At 38.8% G+C, this 20,831-nt stretch overlaps 1 protein-coding gene across 2 annotated transcripts in view; it reads left to right on the forward strand.

Annotated features, from left to right (window-relative positions):
• The window catches only part of dennd1b (DENN/MADD domain containing 1B), a 299,799-nt gene that overhangs the window by 126,738 nt on the left and 152,230 nt on the right, over positions 1–20,831 (forward strand). For both annotated transcript variants that reach the window (XM_043699790.1, XM_043699791.1), the window contains 2 exons: positions 7,002–7,051; positions 8,840–8,959. In XM_043699790.1, the coding sequence (XP_043555725.1) occupies positions 7,002–7,051; positions 8,840–8,959 (170 nt within the window). The remainder of the gene's footprint in view (positions 1–7,001; positions 7,052–8,839; positions 8,960–20,831) is intronic.

Below are 20,831 nucleotides of genomic sequence, written 5' to 3' on the forward strand. Positions count from 1 at the left end.
TCCAAATAACTGAACTTATATAATATAAGCAAAAACAACAACTTTGTAGATTTGCCAAAGTTTCGTGCCAGGCATTTTTCAACTTTGAATGGTCTGTTAATGTAAATATTGCCTGCTATATGCGTAAGAAAGCAGCTAATGTGTCAGCTTGGAAACATTCCTTCCCTTATAAAAATAAAGTCGTGAGGATGTAACTAGTCTGAAATAAAAACAAACTGCCGGAGAGACTCAGCAAGTCTGATGGCATCTGTGGAGAGAGAAGGAGAGTTAATCTTTCTAGTCTGTTATGACTCTTACACAGAGCCTGGCATAGAAGATTGTGGGGATGGGTTTGACAAAAGGCATTGAAGTCTTCAATCAGTCATGATCAAACCCGGGGAGAATGTGCAAACTCCACACAGATCGCCGCCCGAGGGTGGAATTGAGCCGATATTCCTGGTACTGTTAGGCAGGAGTGCTAACCACTGAGACCCCATGTCGCCCAGCAGTACAACGTTTAAACATAACAGCGTGTGTGTGTGTATCGTTTCGCTGCCATTGCTGATATAAGTTTGTTTTGGTTCAACCAGGGAATGGAGTGGAAGCAAGTTCCCTTTGGTGGGTTGACTTACAATGATGGAGTATTCCAATATACTCATAGACTAGAGAGAACATAAGGTTATGTTTTACCTTGCAACTGAGGTCCCCAAATTTCATTGCGTGAGTAAAGGAGCTTCATTTGCTGATGTGGAAGCTGGAGCAACCACTAAAATCACACGGAATGCCAAGGCAGCAGTTTGACAGAGGAAGCCCACAATCTCAGTTCGATCTTTGTTTTATGATTTGATTTTTCTGGGTGGCTTGGAGAGACTGAAAAATAATGGTTCAGTATTTTCTTGGTAAGTATGAGGAATGTGATTTTGAGCCAAATCATAGAACATTCAGCCCTCAATGTTGCGCCGACCTGTGAACTATTCTCAGCTCGTTCCCCTACACTATCCCATCATCATTCATGTGCTTATCCAAGGATTGTTTAAATCTCCCTAATGTGGCTGAGTTAACTACATTAGCAGGTAGGGCATTCCACGTCCTTACCATTCTCTGAGTAAAGAACCTGCCTCTTACTTCTGTTTTAAATCTATCACCTCTCAATTTGTAGTTATGCCCCCTTGTACAAGCTGGCATCATCATCCTAGGGAAAAGGCTTTCACTGTCTATCCTATCTAATCCTCTGATCATCTTGTATGTCTCTATCAAATCCCCTCTTAGCCTTCTTCTTTCCAATGAGAACAGACCCAAGTCTCAGCATTTCCTCATACGACCTTCCCACCAGACCAGGCAACATCCTGGTAAATCTCTTTTGCATCTTTTCCAATGTTTCCACATCCTCCCCGAAATATGGCGACCAGAACTGTACACAATATTCCAAGTGCGGCTGCACTAACGTTTTATATAGATGCAGCATGATATTGTGGCTCTGGAACTCAATCCCTCTACCAGTGAAACCTAACACACCGTATGCCTTCTTAACAGCACTATCAACCTGGGTGGCAACCTTCAGGGATCTATGTACATGGACACCAAGATCCTTCTGCACATCCACACTACCAACAATCTTTCCATTGACCCAGTACTCTGCTTTCCTGTTATTCTTCCCAAAGTGCATCACCTCACATTTGTCTGCATTGAACTCCATTTGTCACCTCTCAGCTCAATTCTGCAGTTTATCCAAGTCCTCCTGCAACCTGTAACATTCTTCCAAACTGTCCACTACTCCACCGACTTTAGTGTCATACCTGACATTCGGACGTCCTTTCAGTCACAGCCAGTGTATATGTTGCTATAGGGATAATATGGTGTTTCATTTAGAAATGTGCAGGTGTGCATTTTGGTTTGGCTGTTGGAACTGAGCACTACCATGGCCCCAAAGGATTTGCGTCTTGCTTCATCATGGAAGGTGGTGCAATGAAGGTGGTAATCATTTGGCATGATTTGGAGATGCCAGTGTTGGACTGGGGTGTACAAAGTTAAAAATCACACAACACCAGGTTGTAGTCCAACAGGTTTAATTGGAAGTACACTAGCTTTTGCAGCGCCGCTCCTTCATCAGGTGATTGTGGAGGACACAATTGTAAGGCACAGAATTTAAAGCAAAAATTTCACACAGTAAATTTTTGCTATAAATTCTGTGCCTTACAATTGTGTCCTCCACAATCACCTCGCTCCTTCATCAGGTGGTTGTGGAGGACACAATTGTAAGGCACAGAATTTAAAGCAAAAGTTTCACACAGTAAATTTTTGCTATAAATTCTGTGCCTTACAATTGTGTCCTCCACAACCACCTGATGAAGGAGCGGCGCTTCGAAAGCTAGTGTACTTCCAATTGAATAATTTGTCATGTACAGCTTGACGTTTTCAGCCAAACTTAGCATGAGTCAACTGGTGTGGGCATTTATTTTCTGAAGTCAACATTTATTTTACCTACTTAAAGGTTTGATTGGCTGTATAGTGTCATCAAACCTTTTTAGACAGCGATTTCTCAAAACTGCCCTGTTTGTGATGGTGACCAATTGTTCGCTCCTTGCTACTGCATGTGGATTGCGATCCTGTGCTGGTTTGTATCCAGGATAGTGCTTTCTGAAGTGGGGACCCAGACTCCTAAAGGAGTCCCACGGTCTAGGCTGTGGAGCTTTCGCTAACTTAAACCAGCTGCTTTCTAACTCTTAACAGGCAGGCTCCCATTTTCACAGGTCCCCCTGCCAGCTCTGCTCTCTCTCTCACACACTTCTTTCTTACTGAGGAACTGCAACAGTGGTCAAACCTCAAAATGGTGTTCCAGGTGAAAAGGCTTTGGGAAGCACTGCTTGAGGAATTTCATCCCCCTCTGTCATGATTGAGAGAATTGCCTTTAACCAATATGGGTTATCACTGCAGAGAAGGGCCAAGTTGTCCAAATTGCAGCTCAACACTGTCCATCACAATTCAGAAAACTTATTTGACTGCACGACTATTGATAAGGAGGGGAGTGTCAGTTAACTCAGTTGGTTGGATGGCTGGGGGTGGGGGGAGAGAGCGGAGGTGGCATTTGTGATGCAGAGTGATGGCAACAGCGTGTGAGTGTGTATTCCATGCCAAATGAGGTCACCATGAAGGCCTCATCTTCTCAACCCTGCCCCCTGCCTGAGGTGTAGTGACCCTCAGGTTAAACTCACCACCGGTCACTCTCTCTAACGAGGCAGCAGCCCTGTGGTCTTCTGGAACTATGGTGTCTTTACCTCAGGGAGTTATGAACTGCAGAATGTAAAATAACATAGGAACAAGAGTAGGCCATTCAGCCCATTGAGCCTGTTCATAAGGACTCTGTTTCTAATTTAACTTAATTTCTTCCAATATTACTTTCAACAGGAAATTCATAAACTGGAGAGCTTTCCTTTAGTTTTCTGTGAACTAAGTTTAATGAATGTTGATCAGGTCATAGTGACTTGTACAGGTACCAGATGGTTCTTTCAATTCCAACCAAAACTGAGCAAAGTGGTACACTGTATTTTGTAGTGCAGTGTCATTCTATAATTAATGAACATTTATGTAATTCCCGTTTTTTATGCATGTGAGATATTTGGATAAGCCTGGAGGTAAATCGAATTGATCTTTGGGGTAAAGTCAAAAAGGTTATTTTTTTTAGTATTTGTGAACCCAGTATTGGAATGAACCTTATATTTCTTCGAAGTATTATTTTGATTTGTTACTGAACTGGTGCAGGAGTACTTGGTACTGTACGTGAAACTTCAGTCTTGCGCTCCCACTCCCTGACAATTAACTTTCAAAAGTAAATGTAGATGTAAAACTCTGCATTTATAATTACAGATATATTTTATGTGAGAAAAGAGACTATTATAATCCTGATTATGCACTTATCATTCTATACTTTCCAAAGGCTATGTACAAGATAGAAGAAATGTATATTATAATGTATAATGTGACTCACATGTAATATTAGCTGTTCTTACAATAGTTAATGGATGACTTTATGCATGACTTACACAGTCAATACTCATTATGATAGAGTGTAGTGAATTAAATTGATATTATTTACCCTTTAAAGATTTGGAATACTCATGTGGATGAACAAGTTTGTAAAACTTGCATCAGTAGAATGGGGCATATAATGTGAAATCTTGGGAAAGACTGCAATGCAATTACATCGAAGTTTCTATGTCTCAGCATAAGTATATATACATATTCATTCCCACTGCTGAAGCCTGTTTGTTTATTGATGCAATTAATTTCATGAATAGTTCCTTCAGTTTTCACAGTCATACCAAATTGCTACCCTGTAGGTGACTGCCCAGTGGTTGCATTCGCCTGGATTCATCAACCAAACCTGATGGAAGTTAGGTTAATGATTTCAAACGAGCCTTGTCTAATCTGAATTTGTTAAGAATCACACTCAAAATTTCTGATTTCAAAAATCTTGCAGGCTGTTTTGTTAAAGGAATGTGTTAGATTTCCTACATTGAAGATTATCCTCATTCTGTTAAATTAAATATCTCCCATCTACCAATGTTTTTCAATCATTATGTAGAGTTTATTGTCAGCGATTTTAATAGGTATTCTTTGCTTAGTTTGGATTTTTGTTGCTGCCTTGCTCAAACAAAAACCTAATTTGTCAACCCAGGAAATCTGCTTTTGTACTGACAGTGAAAGCATGGAGAGTCATGTGGGTAGCATCCCTCTACCATGAAGACATTGATAATTTTTATATAAAGAATGTATCTACAGCAATTATTCCACTACAAAGCAGGCTAAAATAAGGTGGTTGTTTCAGTAAATGTTTTACTTTACTGTTACTGAGAAAAATTATTGAACCTTACATTTGAGAGAAGTTTAAGAATTTTTCAGTTCACTGCAATGTATTTTTGGAACCCACTCTACCATTTTTAAATTTTGTAGACAAATGCTGCAGTGCTGATAGACAGCACATTTCCAGCTGAAATAGTCAATATTTGAAATTGTGTGATGCATGTCCTGATGTACAGCATTACTGATACTTTTGCTCTGACTGTTAACTGTGGGTGTTTACTACTGGTGTACTGAGATCTGCCGAGGCTGGTTTTGAAGGATATCTTAGGTTTATATGTATAGTATTTAATAAGGTTAAGGTGCGAGCTGGTGCCTTTTAATTAGCATGATATCTGGCTTGGGAGCTGATAGAGAGCCTCATTGATTGATGTAAGTAACCTCATCTATCCTGTCATGGGAGTCCCAGTCGTCAGCTGAACTAGTCTGTCCCTTAAGTGGTGCAAACAATTTTTGTCTGAACTGTTTTTGAGTCTATAGACCTGCTGGCTGCATGAATTTAAAAGAGCATTGAGCTTTTTAAAAAAAACATGCAGCCTCCCTGAGGGATGCCTGTGCCAGTTGGGAAGCGAGTAGAAAGCTTGGGTTCTATTCTGAAGAAAAAGAGAGGAATTTTAAACAGTGGTGATCAGGTTTAAAATGAAGTGTATTACTAAAATTGTTTGTTTTGCAGAGCGTGATATACACAGAATACTGTGTTTTGTTAGACAATATTTCCTGCTTTGTCCAGATATAGCCGAACCATCGAACTAACAAGTGATTTAATTTCCATCTGTCTGTCTGTTTTAAATAACTGATTTAATCATTCACTCTTGTGATAGTAAGTGATTTTGAAACTTTTGGAAAACAGTGAATTTTAAAAAAAAAACCTTGTGTAGCTGAGACACTGAAATCCACAAGTATTTTTGTTGTTGGTAGAAGCATTGTTTTGGATGATGTGTTGTATTTTTAATCTGCCATCAAATCAGTTATACAATTTAAACAAAAATATGGCCTCCCATTTATTGAAGTGGTTAAAAATGTGTACAGGCCAGTGTAATACATTGTAGTAGATTTAGAAATTGCAAGGCAGCACAATGTAAAGTTCTGAAGGAAGGCAGCACTAGATTCAGTTGTTGAGGATTTTTAAAGCCCAAATTGCTCTGATTGCACAACCAGAGCAGTTTAACTGGTACTGTTCACTCAGCTATTCCTGCAAAGAGTAAGATTTGTGTTTGATATACGCATCACTTCATATTTGCAAGTGGAGATCACTCTATTCTCATTAAAAGTTCATTCTATTATAAATTGTGAGTTTTCAATGAACCTGAGCTCGCTGCATCCTTCGCTATGTAAACCAAATCCTTAAACCAGTTCAAAGGTTTCCCCCACTGTTTGCTTGCGCAGTTGTGGAGAGTGCAAACATTTCATCACTGTGCATCAGCATCATTACAAATTCCTGAAAGTTTTATAGCAAGATATAAAATGACTTTTTTGTGGTGTATTTAGATCTTGTAAATGAAGTGGCTGCTGTGGTTACCATCTCGTGTTTCATTATTGTGGCATGTAGCTATTAGATTTATTAAAATCTAGATTTACTGAAGTGTAGCATGCAAGATGAAATGCTTGCCTCAAAGCATGTGGCATGTAGTTATTTTGTGATTCAAATAAACCTACTGGGATTTTATAGCACAAGTGAGGATGGTGCATTTATTTTAAGTTTTGGCATTTTTTTATTGCTACCATTTAGTATTTTTTCCAATTTGCATTGTCAGCACATGTTGCGTATGAAGCCCTTGTGTTGACTAAAAAAAAAACTGGTGGCTAGTCTGTGATGCATGTATCAGCAGACGTGGCTTACCCATATGGTGCAGTGCTGCTTGTAAAATCCATATGGTCCTGTTGAAGGGGATCCCAGTGGGGATGAGAGGGGGTGTTAATGCCCTTTAGGCCAAGCTATTCCCTCCTGGTGCTCCTTTCCCATTGTCAGTACAGCCTGCTGGAGCATAAATTTGATTCTTGTTAATAATCAATGAAGTTCATTGTAGTTGATTATTTCAATACAGGAGCAGCTATTTGTATATGGTTTTAATTCAGAAGGCTATACTCAGATTTTCTGTGGTAGATACAGTAGTGATTCACATCCAAGTCTTGCATGAGCCTAACGTTTTTATTATTCTTCACAGGAAGTGCTACAGACTGTGCCGAAGTTTTGCTTTCCTTTTGATGTTGAAAGGTACAGTATTGCCTAATAAGCCAATCATTTTGCATTTTCCACTCTTTGAAATAGATTCCAATCTTAAGAGAGAACTTCCTAAAAATCCAGCACGGAGGAAACATGAACATTTGAGGGGTTTTTTTTTAAATGAAGGAATAGCAGATGTACGTGTCCCAGTTGATTCTTGAGAATGAACGTATACTCATTTTAAAAAAAATTGATAAATCTTTCATTTTGAGAGACCCTATCTGCAGTTAATGATGTGTTGGTGCCTTTTCTGCAGCAGCAGCTTTTGAAAATCTAAGCCCCAACATTGACCTTTTAACTAACGACATCCTCTTGTGTCTTCACGCTTGAGTCTTCCAGTTTATTGTGAATACTTTTGTAAGCATTTAAGAATGAGCTTTTGCTCTATTTGATGGGGTGGGTTTTAAATGTGCCTGGCTGAAGGTTTGATCTGCATGTAAAACAAGGCTCCATTGCTGCCATCCAGTGGTGCGCTTACTGATAGAATTGGTTTTGTACAAAATGAGTGCACCACCATTGACAAATATTAGCTACCTTCAAATATAATTTTGATGTTATTCCCAAATTTGTAAAGGGGCTTCAGGTTTTTATTTGCTCTGTTAAATTAATGTACCTTAGCTGGTCATCTTCAGTTTGACCATACTTTCTCCTTTTGCCCACTCTGACCTTAAACAATAATGTTTCCCTGTATATTTTCATGAACATTGGCAATTTTCCTTTTTAAAATAGGCAAAGATTTCTTGAAATTGTTATATGACCAGACATTTTAATTACATTAATTAGAGATTGATAACAGAGGCTTATTTTTGTATAGAATAGGTTCCATTTTTTGTGTGATTTATATCCGATTGCATAAGCGTAAGGCTATCTTGCTTAGCAAGATCTTGCACAAATAATATTGTGTTTGGAGGTACTTCACTACACTTATGAATTTAAAGCAAAATGCAAAATTTCTTGTTTGACTTGAAGATTGATATGCCTGTTTGAAATCAGAAGCTTTCGCTGAATTTGGCAAGTTCTAGTGGCGAATTGCCAGTTAATCATGGATACGAAACAGTGCAAATTGAAAACACAAATCCTTCTCTGACTCTTTCAAGTGTTTGGTGTTGCCCAAACTACCAATATTATTGCAAAGTTAAAAATCACACAACACCAGGTTATATTCCAACAGGTTTAATTGGAAGCACACTAACTGTCGGAGCAACGCTCCTTCATCAGGTGGTAGTGGAGGGCTCAATCCTAATGATTCTGTGTGTTAGGATCGAGCCCTCCATTACCACCTGATGAAGGAGCATCACTCTGAAAGCTAGTGTGCTTCCAATTAAACCTGTTGGAATATAACCTGGTGTTGTGTGATTTTTAACTTTGTATACCCCAGTCCAACACCGGCATCTCCAAATCATGAATATTATTGCAGTACTCGTCTGTAGTTAGCATTGTGATTTTCACTGAAGAAGGTCAGCCTGTCCAACTGCTTTTCTTCCCCCATTTTCAGTCCTCCTGAATCTTGCTAAGCCACTAGCTTATCTGCTACTCTAGGTCTGATGGAAGATGCAAGTCAACCACCTGCCTCCCTCATTTTCAGTTGTTGGCCAATCTAGTTCGAACTGTTTCTTGCTTTCCGTTTGAAAATTCCAGCAATTGTTTTTATTCAATTATCATTTTAATAATATTTCAGTTTAGCCCTTCTTCACCACTGTAGTATAATATTTTGTGCCGATAGCAGTTGATCATTAAGATTTTATTTGCCAGTTAATGATACACATCGTTATTTTTCAGGGCTTCACAGAGTCAAGTGGGACAACACTTCACTTTTGTGCTTACAGACATTGAAAGCAAACAGAGGTTCGGTTTCTGTCGCTTAACCTCAGGATGTAGAGTCTGCATCTGTATCCTCAGGTATGTGGAACTAAAATGATTTGCAGACATGTTCTAGATATGCAAATGGTGCTGGAGAGCAGTTGATGTCATGAATTCTGCAGCAAGCCTTGAGGCTCATGCTCTGGCACTGAGATTGATTGATTGTTTGATTTTGATTAACCTGAGGTATTAAGTGATATACAGCAAAGGCAGAGGACATATGGGGTTAAATCACACATCAGCCATGCCTTCCTTGACCGTCCTGAGGATTTAAATTTCTGTCTCCTTCTCCTGAATCCCATCCATTTAATTCCATTGGCCTTTTTTTTATGAATTGCTCATTGATCATGATGAGTGATTTTGACAGAGACTTTGTTCACCATATTTTGAATTCTTCGTTTCAGTTTTTGCTCTTTGACCTTTCACTGCCTCTGTTCTGAGACGGCTTCTGGTAGAATCTTGGTAAAGCTGAAGTCACCATCTTCAGCTTCAGTTGTCAACTATATTGCAGAAGTTCAGGAAGACAATTCACTACCACCTTCTCAAGGGTCGTTAGGGCTGGCCTTGATTTGTGACACCCACATCTAATGAATGAATATGTATATTAAAAAAATTCTTGGCCTCTATTTCTATCCTGCTTCCTGGCCACTGCCTTAGGAAAACCTACACTGTTACCATCTTATTTAAACCGGAGTTAATCTTTTGATCATGTTTGCTATTTGTTAGAAACAGCATCTATTTTCATTGCCTTGGTCCATCTGCTACCAAATCCTTCAGCTATGTACTGGAGACCTCTGTAATTGACTCTGCCGGGAGACCTCCTATCTTAACCCCATCCACTTTCAAACTTACCAAAGCTTGGTCTGCATGATCTTCACTACTCACCTATCACACATTTCCTTGAAAAACTACTTCACATCCTGTTTCCACAGATTTCTGCAATTTAGATGTCTTATACCTTTCCTTTCCTGTGCCTTTCAACTTTAACTGACTTCTACCTGAAATGCCATCTATTGCCTTTGTTGTTAATTCCAACTCTGCATATCGTCATCTGTTGGGCTTACATAAAACATAGGACAGTACAATGCAAGAACAGACCCTTCGGCCCACCATGTCTGTGCTGAATATGATGCCATTCTAAACTAATCTCAACTACCAGCATCCAGTCCATGTCCCTCTGTTCCCTGCCTATTCACGTGTCTGTCTTAAACATTGCTGTTGTATCTGCATCTACCATCTCACATGGCAGTGTGTCTCAGGCAGCTACCATCCTCTGCATTGAAATAAAAACTTGCCTCGTACATCTGCTTTAAACTTTCCCCCTCTTACCTTAAATTTATGCGCCCTAGTATTTGACATTTTCACCCTGGAAAAATGTCTTTGGCTATTCACCCTATCCGTGCCACTCAATTTTCTGTACTTCTATCAGGCTGCCCCTTAGTCTGTGATACTCTCGCACAAACAACCTAAAGTTGCCCAATCTCTCCTTATAACTGATACATTCCAATCCAGGCAACATCCTGGTAAACCTCTTTTGCACCCTCTCCAAAACCTCCACATCCTTCCTATAGTGTGGTGACCAGAACTGCATGCAATACTCCAAACGTTTTATACAGAGCTTAAAATTGTGTTGCTGGAAAAGCGCAACAGGTCAGGCAGCATCAAAGGAACAGGAGAATCGACGTTTCGGACATAAGCCCTTCTTCAGGAGATCAGGATTAGTTTTCCTGAAGAAGGGCTTATGCCCGAAACATCAATTCTCCTGTTCCTTTGATGCTGCCTGACCTGCTGCGCTTTTCCAGCAACACATTTTTAAGCTCTGATCTCCAGCATCTGCAGTCCTCACTTTCTCGAAAAGTTTTACACAGATGTAACATGATTTGCCAACTTCTGCACTGAGTGCCCCAATCAATGAACAAAGTATGCTGTATGCCTTCTTTAAAACCTAATACAATTGTGTTGCCACTTGCGGAGAACAGTGCGCTTACACTTAAGGCTGTGGCTTTCATTTTTGATAACACATCAAGGAGGTTTTCTTAGGGGAAAAAACATTGTAAATTGTAATTGTTAACGCAAATTTGGATTTTCATCACCTTTGACAAGAGCAGACTGGAAGGTACAGCAAGAATATGGCAGGTGCTGATGAAGTCCATTTGAACCTCCTGAAGATGTAATGAAGTTCACAGCTCCTCCAGACTTTTCCAATTTTGTGACCATGTTCTTGATGATTTTAATTTCTAATAACATTCGTGTTTGAGAAAATCTGTCGGGGTCAAAAACTGGAAAAAACTGGAGATCTGTTGATGGGAGTGGAGCGCTTTGCAGGGTAGCATTTTAAACCTCATTGCTTCCTGCTAGCATACCAAAGTTAAAAGAATAAAATTGTCACGTTGTCAGTCACAAATTGGAAGGTCACAAACTTTACGTTTTTTGGCTGGTGTGGATGCTGTAGCTTTTGTGTCGTCTATTGATTTTGGTCTTGATGCAGGGCCAAGATAATTTTTGTACTTCTCATTGACTGATTGAATTCTCTTTAATACTCTAGAAATTCTTATTGTTTCAGAAATAACTGACTTTGCGTTTTATCTTACGATTACATTACAGCTTATAGTTTGTCAACCGATTCTTTTTCTCAGGTCATCCAGTTCCGGTAGTTACCATAGATGATGTTTTTCACTACTTTCTGTTCATATGAATTAGCTGTTGTCAAAAAATATATTTTGCTTCAAGAAATTGAGTTGTAATGTGAGAATGAAGAAAATCTTGAAGATTTGAGCATTCAAGATTTCAGTGTTTTGCTTTCTTAAGCATCTCTCAACTCAGAGCATTAGAATTTGTTGTAATTAACAGTTTTCTTTCAGTAAATCCTGTTGACTGACTGTTCTCCATGATGTCTGAAATAATTAATAGAATATAAAGCAGATATCTTACTTTATTCAGAATAAAGTATTTTCTCCATTTTAGTTAGAGAATGTATACCGGTGAGTCAAGTTACAGTTTTGATCCCAAGGACACTTTAAGATAATTTATTTTGTCAACTTCCACCAATTTATTCCTGAATTATTTTTAGAGGCATATATGTGTTGTATGGGTAATGTAAGAATGAGTGGTGATGAGTCTTAATAATGACCACAGCTGTTAGTAACAAAACCAATGCACTGCATGCATTGACTGTAATACAGCACAAAGTACAAAACTGAATATTAGCAATAGTATAATATTTCATTCTGATTTTATATTTAAAAAGCCATGATTCACATAAATAAAACGTTGCTGATGTTTAACTTGAAATATCCCTTTTCAACAAGCTTTCAGTAAACGGTTAATTTGCTCAAACTGTATATGTATTTTATTGCTAAAATGGTTTATGTAACTTTATTAGCCCTTTTGGAATCTGCTATTTGGTCTCTCAAATGTGGGTTCTTTGAACTGTCTGAATGATTTTACCTGGTTTGGCTTTTCTCTGTTTTCTCTAGGTATAATCAAAATAAAAACAGATATTCTTGCTGGTTTTCTTGGGATTTATTCTTGTGCTTGATGTCTATCAGCTCAATTTTCATGAATCATTTTTATTACTCAGCAATAAAGTCAGAGTTCAGAAATCTGCATTGATCCTTTCTTCACCCAGATCCTTGAAAGATTCTAAACGAAACCATTATAATTTACAATGATCTTAATCAGTTGCTATCTGTGCATCTGGAAATTGGCATAATCCATGACATCCCAGGATTTTAATTTTGCATTATTTTAGTTCCTTCATGGAAAACTATTTGAAGAGATATTTATGCACACTGTTATAAAATTGGAAGTGTTCCCTTTCCTACTTCATAGCAATTACTGTACTTCAAAAATACTGCACTGTCTGTAATGTGCTTTGATATCTCAAGTTGTCATGAAAAGCACTATACAAGTGTAAGCATTTTCTGTCACAGAGAAGGCTTAAATGAAATTACGTCTTTAACAAGGCTGAATTGTGATAGGAATGGTCAATAGATGTAGTGTTTTATATTTTACAGTTCTTGGGTTTTTGAGTGTAGTTTCTTAAACTATGTATATCTGGTTCCTCAAAATGGGAATAATCAAAATGATTTAAAAACGACAAAAGTTATTGTACTTCATGAATTTTGGGTGAGAATTTTTCTTTTTGTAAATTACTAACTGGAAAATTGCAAATATGTAACATGTGGCTGTGAAACTGATACCTAAGTTGGTTGCTGTTTTGACAACAATTCGAATTTAACCAGTTTAAATTATGTATCAGAATTTAGTAGGAATATGATAAATTTTGTTTGTTTGAGAAACTTTTATTTTGAAATTTAAAAAAAACTTGAGCTTTACTCCATTAGAAAAGCCTTGAAATTACAAAGATTCTATTCTGGGTGAGAATTTTTCTTTTTGTAAATTACTAACTGGAAAATTGCAAATATGTAACATGTGGCTGTGAAACTGATACCTAAGTTGGTTGCTGTTTTGACAACAATTCAAATTTAACCAGTTTAAATTATGTTTCAGAATTTAGTAGGAATATGATAAATTTTGTTTGTTTGAGAGTCTTTTATTTTGAAATTAAAAAAAAACTTGAGCTTTACTCCATTAGAAAAGCCTTGAAATACCAAAGATTCTATTCTAAATAAGCAGTCCCTGTATGTCTCTAAATTGTTGTTCAGGTATGTTTTTTACAGAAGAGTTGCAGTTCTGTGGCACTGTGTTGTGCACACACATCTACACCCAATCCCTAGCATTATAAGTTAGTATTTAAACTATATTGTTGTGAGTAAGTATTTCCCCATTGTGTGAGGATGAGAAAATGGGAAAACTATTCAAGGGTAGATTTAAGCATTTCTGTTTGGATAAGAATAGTGACAGGAGCATCTGTGCAGTCTCTAAGCCGTTCCATTCTTGATTGTCTTTATTACATATGATGTTGGAGGAGGAGGAGGTACATGAAAGACCTGGACAACAAAGAAAAGAAAATTTGTTTAAATTTAGAAAACCCAATACTGCATTGGAAATGGAGAAGTAACTAAAACACCAGGATGAACTTTGGAATGGGTGATGATTGCCCATCTTGGTAGAGATCCTACGAATTCCTAATGAGAAAAATTATTTTAAGGTGGTGTTTATGTTCTGTTGTATTACGTTTATACTAGACGTATCAAAATTAATAATCTGTGTAAAATAAATCCTGTTAAAATCATACGTTCTGAATCTGAGCAGAAAGTTAAATGGTGCTCAAATTAATGGGATATACAGAGTCGGGGTTATATCAATGGAAGGTAAGTTTGTTATTTGAAACTTAGTTCATATGAAAAATGCTATCTTCCTGCTTTGTTTCTTGTCGACAGTTTAGACATTATAATCTGTGGGGGCAAGACTGCACTACACCTTTCATCCAGCAGTGACACATCACCATCATTAAAATATTTGGTCTGCTTTTGATTTTAAAGTATTGCGATTGTTAAATTGTCACCTTCACTTACAAAAGGAAGTGCTCTAACAAGCAAACTCAGTTTGTTTTTTTCTCTCAGAAGAGGTAAACCTTTGTAGCAGTGGAGCTCCAATCGAAGTGAAGTCATCAGTTGCCAAAGGCAAATCCCCTTAAAAGCACAATGTTTCAATTTTACACATTTTATGTCAATTTTCTGAACAAGAAAGTAGCCCCCTAGACATGTCAAGTTGAAGTTTGGCAAACCAGCTTCCTCTATTTGATTTGATTGCTAAGAGCTGCGTTCCTGCTGGAAGTTGGTGTCAGTGGTCAGTAAGTTATTTGACGGAAAACATTTCCTTTCCTTTATTTAACCTTTGACTTTTGAAAGTAAAAGTTAATCAAAACCTAAGTAGAAGCAGGACTAAGGTGGAAGTCCACAGCTGGCAAATAAAGTTGATGCAGGTCCGTAAATGTAACTTTGAAAGACTGCTTTTTGACTCTTTCCAGGTGGAAATCTTAATAAGTTTTACTGTGGTTTTGCTGTTATTTTAAAATAGGGTGAGAACCAGATCAATTTAAGTCTGCAGAAACATGACAATTGATTTGAAAGTTCTTTTAAAATTGCATGAATAAATATCTGTCCAAATCCATTGGGTCTCCGTGAAAGGAGAGCCGTTGAATTCATTTATTCATTCATGGGATTATAGGTGTCGCTGCCTCTCCAGTATTAATTGTCTATCCTTAACTACCTTGAAGAAGTTATTGGTGAGCTGCCTTCTTGTGGGTACATCTACAGTGCTATCAGGAAGAAAGATGTGTGATGTTGACCCAATAACAGTGACAGAATGGTGATGTAGTTCCAAGTCAGAATATGAGGGGAACCAGCGAATGGTGGTGTTCTCACGCATCTGCTGCCCTTGTCCTTCTACATGATAGAGATTGCGAGTTTGCAAGGTGCTTTCTCAGCAGCTTTAATTTGTTGTAGTGCACTATGTAGATGGTACACACTGCTGGCACTGTGCACTAGTGGTGGAGGGAATGCATGTTTTGATTGGGTGCCGATCATGTGGATTGCTTTGTCCTGGCTGTTGTTGGAAACTGTTCTCATTCACGCATGTGGAGAGTATCCTATCACATACCTGACTTGTACCATTGTAGATGGAGAGACATTAAAAGGTCAGGATGTTAGCTACTCTCTGCAGAATTACTCACCACTGATCTGATGTTGTAGCCACAGCAATTATATCGCTAGACTGGTTCAGTTTCTGGTCAATGGTAGCTTCCTGGATGTTGATAATGGGAGATTCAGTGATGGTACTGACATTCCATTAGATTCTGTTTTATTGGAGATGGCCATTGACTGGCATTTGCGTGAAGTGATTGTTACTTGCCTTTCATCAGTTTGATCCTTGATTAGTGCCCAGTCTTTGCTGTGTATGGACATAGACTGTTGCAGTATCTGAGGAATTGTGCATGGCTGAACATGGTGTGATCATCAGTGAATAGCCCCACTTCTGACTTTCTGATGGAGGGAAGGTAATTGATGATGCAACTGAATATGGCTGACTATCCTGAGGAACTCCTGCAGACATGTCCTGGCGCTGAGATGATTGAAATCCAACAAACGCAACCAACTTCTTGAGTGCTGGTGTGACTCCGAGCAGGATGGTTTCCCCCTGATTCCCATTGACTAAATTTTTCCTTTGGCTCCTTGATGCCACACTTAATCAGGTGCTGCCTTGATGTGAAGGGCAGTCAGTATTACCTCATTTCTGGAGTTAAACTGTTTTGACCACGTTCGGGCAATAATGTGGTCAAACCCAAGAAGTGGGTCTGGTAGAACCCAAACTGAGCATCAGTGACTAGGTTGTTTTTGAGTAAGTGATGCTTCATAGCACCGTTGATGACACCTTACGTTATCTGGCTGACTGAGAGTAGATTAGTAGGGCAGTGATTTGGTGGTTTGCAATTGTTCCTGTGGACACAACATATCTGGGTGATTTTCCAATTTGCTGAATAGATGCAATTCTGTAACTACTGGACTGGCATAGGATTTGACTAGTTCTGGAGTAGACATCTAATGCATAATTGCCAGCATGATATCAGGATATATATCCTTTGTGTCCAATGCCTTCACTTATTCCTTGATAGTGTATGGGGAGTGAATTGAATTGTTTGAAGACCAGCATCTGATGCTGTGGACATTGGAAGAAGGCTGAGATGGATCATCCACTTTGTAATTTGATTACAAATGCTTCCACTCTGTCTTTGGCACTGATGGTATGGGCTTTCCTATATATGAGGATGGGGATACTTGCTGGGCCTCCTCCACCACAGAGTTGTTTAATTGTGCATCACCATTCATGACTGGATACAGCAGGTCTGCAGAGATTAGATTTGATCTGTGGGATTCCTTAATGCTGTCAATTGCATACTGCTTCTACTTTTTGGAAAGCAAGTAGTCCCGTGTTATAGTTTCCCAGGCTGACACCTCATTTTCAGTTATGTCTGTTGCTGCTCCTGCCATGCCCTCCTGCACTCTTTGTTGACCCAGTGTTGATCCCCTGGCTTGGTGATAGTTGTAAAATGGGAGTATTCCAAGCCATGAGGTTGCATATTTAGGTTGAATATAATTCTACTTCTGCCATTGGTTTGCAGCACCTTACGGATGCTTAGTTTTGAGTTGTGTATCTGTTTGAAATATATCCCATTTAACATGGTGGTAGTGCAGCACATGCATGATGAAAAATGCCCTCAGTGTAAAGACAGGACTTTGGATGTGCAAGGACTTTGCCATAGTTCCTCCTATCAGTGCTGTCACAAACAAATATATGTGCAGCAGGCAGATTTGTGAGTACAAGGTCAAGTTTGTTTTGCCTTTGGGAAAAATATTCCATTTCTGGGTCAGCCAGCTTAGTCAATGCTGGTGCTGCTGACTCACTTTGCATGATGTACAGAGAAGTCCTGCACCCAGAGTGCATTGTGTGCTATTGCCCCACATGCTTCTTCCAAATGGTGTTCATCGTGGAAGAATAGTGACTCCTGAGGGAGAATGGGAGCTGGTAATCAGGAGGTTTCCAAGCTCCTGTTTGACCTAGTACCATGAGGCCTCTTGAAGTCCAGCGTCAATGTTGCAGAAGTTGACATTGCATTGCTGGGAAGGTGAAATGATGATCTGAGTTGATGCAGTCAATGCAAGTTCTTGCAATCGTGTGACTCCACATTTTTACTTTTGTCTAACCTCTTTTTTTTTTCTTTCAATTATTTAAATGCTCCCACTTACAAGTGCCATTTACTAAATTGGTCTGACAGCACTTGAAATCAATCATTGATGTGCTTAGGTTGGGATGATGCAGTTAATGGAGCTTTCCTTGAAAGTACATTTCCTTGTAATGGTTCATGGAATCATAGAATCTGTGCTGCCGGGGAACGTTCAGCCCATTGAGTCCGCATTGACCCTCTGAAGAGCATCCTACCCAGACTCACCCCATCCATGTCGCCCTGCATTTTCCATGGCTAACCCACCTATCCTGTGCCTTCTTGAACACTATGGGCAATTTAGCATGGCCAGTTCACCGAACCAATGCATTTTTGGACCGTGGGAGGAAACCAGGACAGCGGAGGAAACCCATGCAGACTCTGGGAGAACGTGCAAACTCCACACAGACAGTTGCCTGAGGATGGAATAGAACCCGGATCACTGGCACTGTGAGGCAACAGTGCTAACCACTGAGTCCCCTTATACAAGTGCTTAGCTCTCAAAGAAAAAGAAGTGCACTTTTTGGCTGTTGAAGTTTCTCATTTGGATCCTTGAAGCATTGTTGGGTTTTTTGACCAACCTCTTGCTTCTGGGTCATTGCTTTGGAGTATTGAGAGTATCTTGCACGATGTAATATATGGTTTTAAGCTGATAATCAAGACTATGCTGAGGGAGGAATACATTTTCAGATTGAGGTTACTTTTGTTTGCTTAAGTATGTCTTGTTTGAGAAGGAGTCTAAAGCAAACAAAACGAAAGACAGCAAAGATGGAAAGATGAGATCAGCTGGATTCAAACACTGATGTAAAAACAGGAAATGCTGGGAAAACTCAGCTAGTCTGATAGTGTTGTAGAGCAGGAAATGGAGTTCATGCCTCAAATATAAAATGTCTCTTCTGCAGATCTGTGGAGAGATGCTCTTGAAAACAGGGATGAGTCAGGTAGAACAAAAAGGGACATGAAGCATAGTGGCAAGTGAGATGAAATCATCATTGAAAAAAAGGCAAAGGGAGTGACCACTGGTTATGTAAGGAAACAAAGCACTGACGCAGCATAATTGTTAATGGCAGGAAATAAATTTTGAAATGCTAAAACATGAAAACAAGAAACACATGGTGCTTTGACAAAGCAAAGAATCCCAAATGGAAGACAGAGTTTGTGGTCTCCAGTTGTTGGATTCAATGTTGAGTCTAAAAGACTGTCAGGCATCAAACCGGAAGATGAGGTACAATTCCTCAAGCTTGCAGTGGGGGTCAGTGGGCTTGGAAAAAAAATTAGCAGGCTGTCCATCCCAGAAGTGGAAACAGAAGTCAAGGAAGGGAATTGTTGGAAATGAACTGTGAGATGGTGAAAGAGGGTGTAAATTGGAAGCAGAATTAACAAATGTTTCCAATTTTGAGCAAGAGCAGGAGCCGACATTGATATAGCTATGAATGGGCTCAAGTTCAGTTTATGGGAATAAATGCATATTTGGAACACACAGTATGAATAAACACTGATCTCTTGAATTGCAGTTTTCTTTACTGGGCAGACACTTGAAAGTATGATTGTTATTTTTTATCCTCAAAAATCATTCTGTAGCATCCTGGAAATAGAATGTCAAAGAGTGTGGTGCTGGAAAAATACAGCCAGTCACTCAGCATCTGAGGAGCCAGAGAGTTGACGTTTTGGGCATAAGTCCTTCAATTCCTGATGAAGGGTTTATGCCTGAAACATCAACTCTCCTGCTTCTTGGATGCTGCCTGACCGGCTGTACTTCTCCAGCACTGCACTCTTCGACTCTGATTTCCAGCATCTGCAGTCCTCACCTTTTCTTGGAAATAGAATGTGACAAGTGATGGCTCTTGTCAGTGTTTTATCTGAAGTATTCCATTCAAATTTTAGTTAAATATTTAGCAAATTGCAGGCCAAGATTTCAAATGCAATACTAATTTTTGAGAAGCAATAGGCAAATTCTGTTCAGGTGTATTCGTATTTCAAGTTTAGGATAATTGTCAAAAGAAGCAATGGCAACCTGAAGAGAAGTTTGTTCACAAAGCATGTGATGGGACAAAGTCGGTGAAGCTAATGAAAGGTGCATTTGAGTTGTTCTTTGAAAAGAAGCAATGTTCAGAGCTACAAGGAGGAACGAAGGGTGTTGCCTGAAGTAAATTGTTTCTGTACAGATATGAGGGGCCAAATGGCTCCTCTTTTTCATGTTAAAAAATTCTAACTGTTGGTAAACAGCTCACTCACAGGCCATTCCAGCTGAATTCGAACCTATCTCACATGTCTGCAAAGCTCCCAAAACACAGACCATGATTTAATCCGCACACTTCTCATGCATTTTTCTTACATGCCAAATTTAGTAACTGAGCAATTCGGTTAGTCCTTGCGTTTACATTTTTAAAAAAGCTTGAGAAACCGTGTTCAAATGCCATGACCCAAGTACAGGAAGAAGATATTGAAATGATTGATGGAAGATAAAAGAAAATCAAGCAGTGATTCAAGTGTTAAAATGATTTTGCAAGAAGGAAATACTGAATTATGTTGTCTTTATCTTGTGCAACAAGACATAATATATCATTGTACACAAAATCCAACATTATTTTCCTTCAGTGCTTAAATGCATAAAATATATTTCTGCGCAAATTACTGCTTGGAATCTGTAAATGGACTACAAAACTTTTCTTACATAAATGTCAATAATTTCTCACATTACTGAGTTCTGCAAATGTTAGCTTATTCCTTTTTATGTTTTTTTTCTCACAAACAATAGTTGATCGTAGAGATGTTCATTTGACTTTTTAAAAAAAACAAAATCCACTATGCATCGATTGTCAGTGAAGCATCAACATTTTGGAGGAATTTTTATTTGCAGGCCAAGAGCAATTTTCTTTGTTGCCATTTAATGGTTTTCAAAGAAATTGTAACATCTCAATGCTTTATTGGAGAATGGGAGTTTCTAAATCTAAAAGCTTTTTTTTTGTTCAACAGTCTGTGTTCTTTGGCACAGTGTTGGAAAATTTAGAGTTGTAGTTTACAGATTTAAAAATGGTGTTACAGAGAAAAGGACAAAATTGTTAGTTAAGAACAAAAATAAATCTATGGCACTGAATGACAGAGCGTCGGATGATGTGGAGTCTGTGTGGGTGGAATTGAGGAACCACAAAGGCAAAAAAACCATAATGGGAGTTATGTACAGACCTCCTAACAGTGGTCAGGACCAGGGGCGCAACATGTACC

Source organism: Chiloscyllium plagiosum, chromosome 11, assembly GCF_004010195.1.
Source record: "Chiloscyllium plagiosum isolate BGI_BamShark_2017 chromosome 11, ASM401019v2, whole genome shotgun sequence".
Taxonomy (NCBI): Eukaryota; Metazoa; Chordata; class Chondrichthyes; order Orectolobiformes; family Hemiscylliidae; genus Chiloscyllium; species Chiloscyllium plagiosum.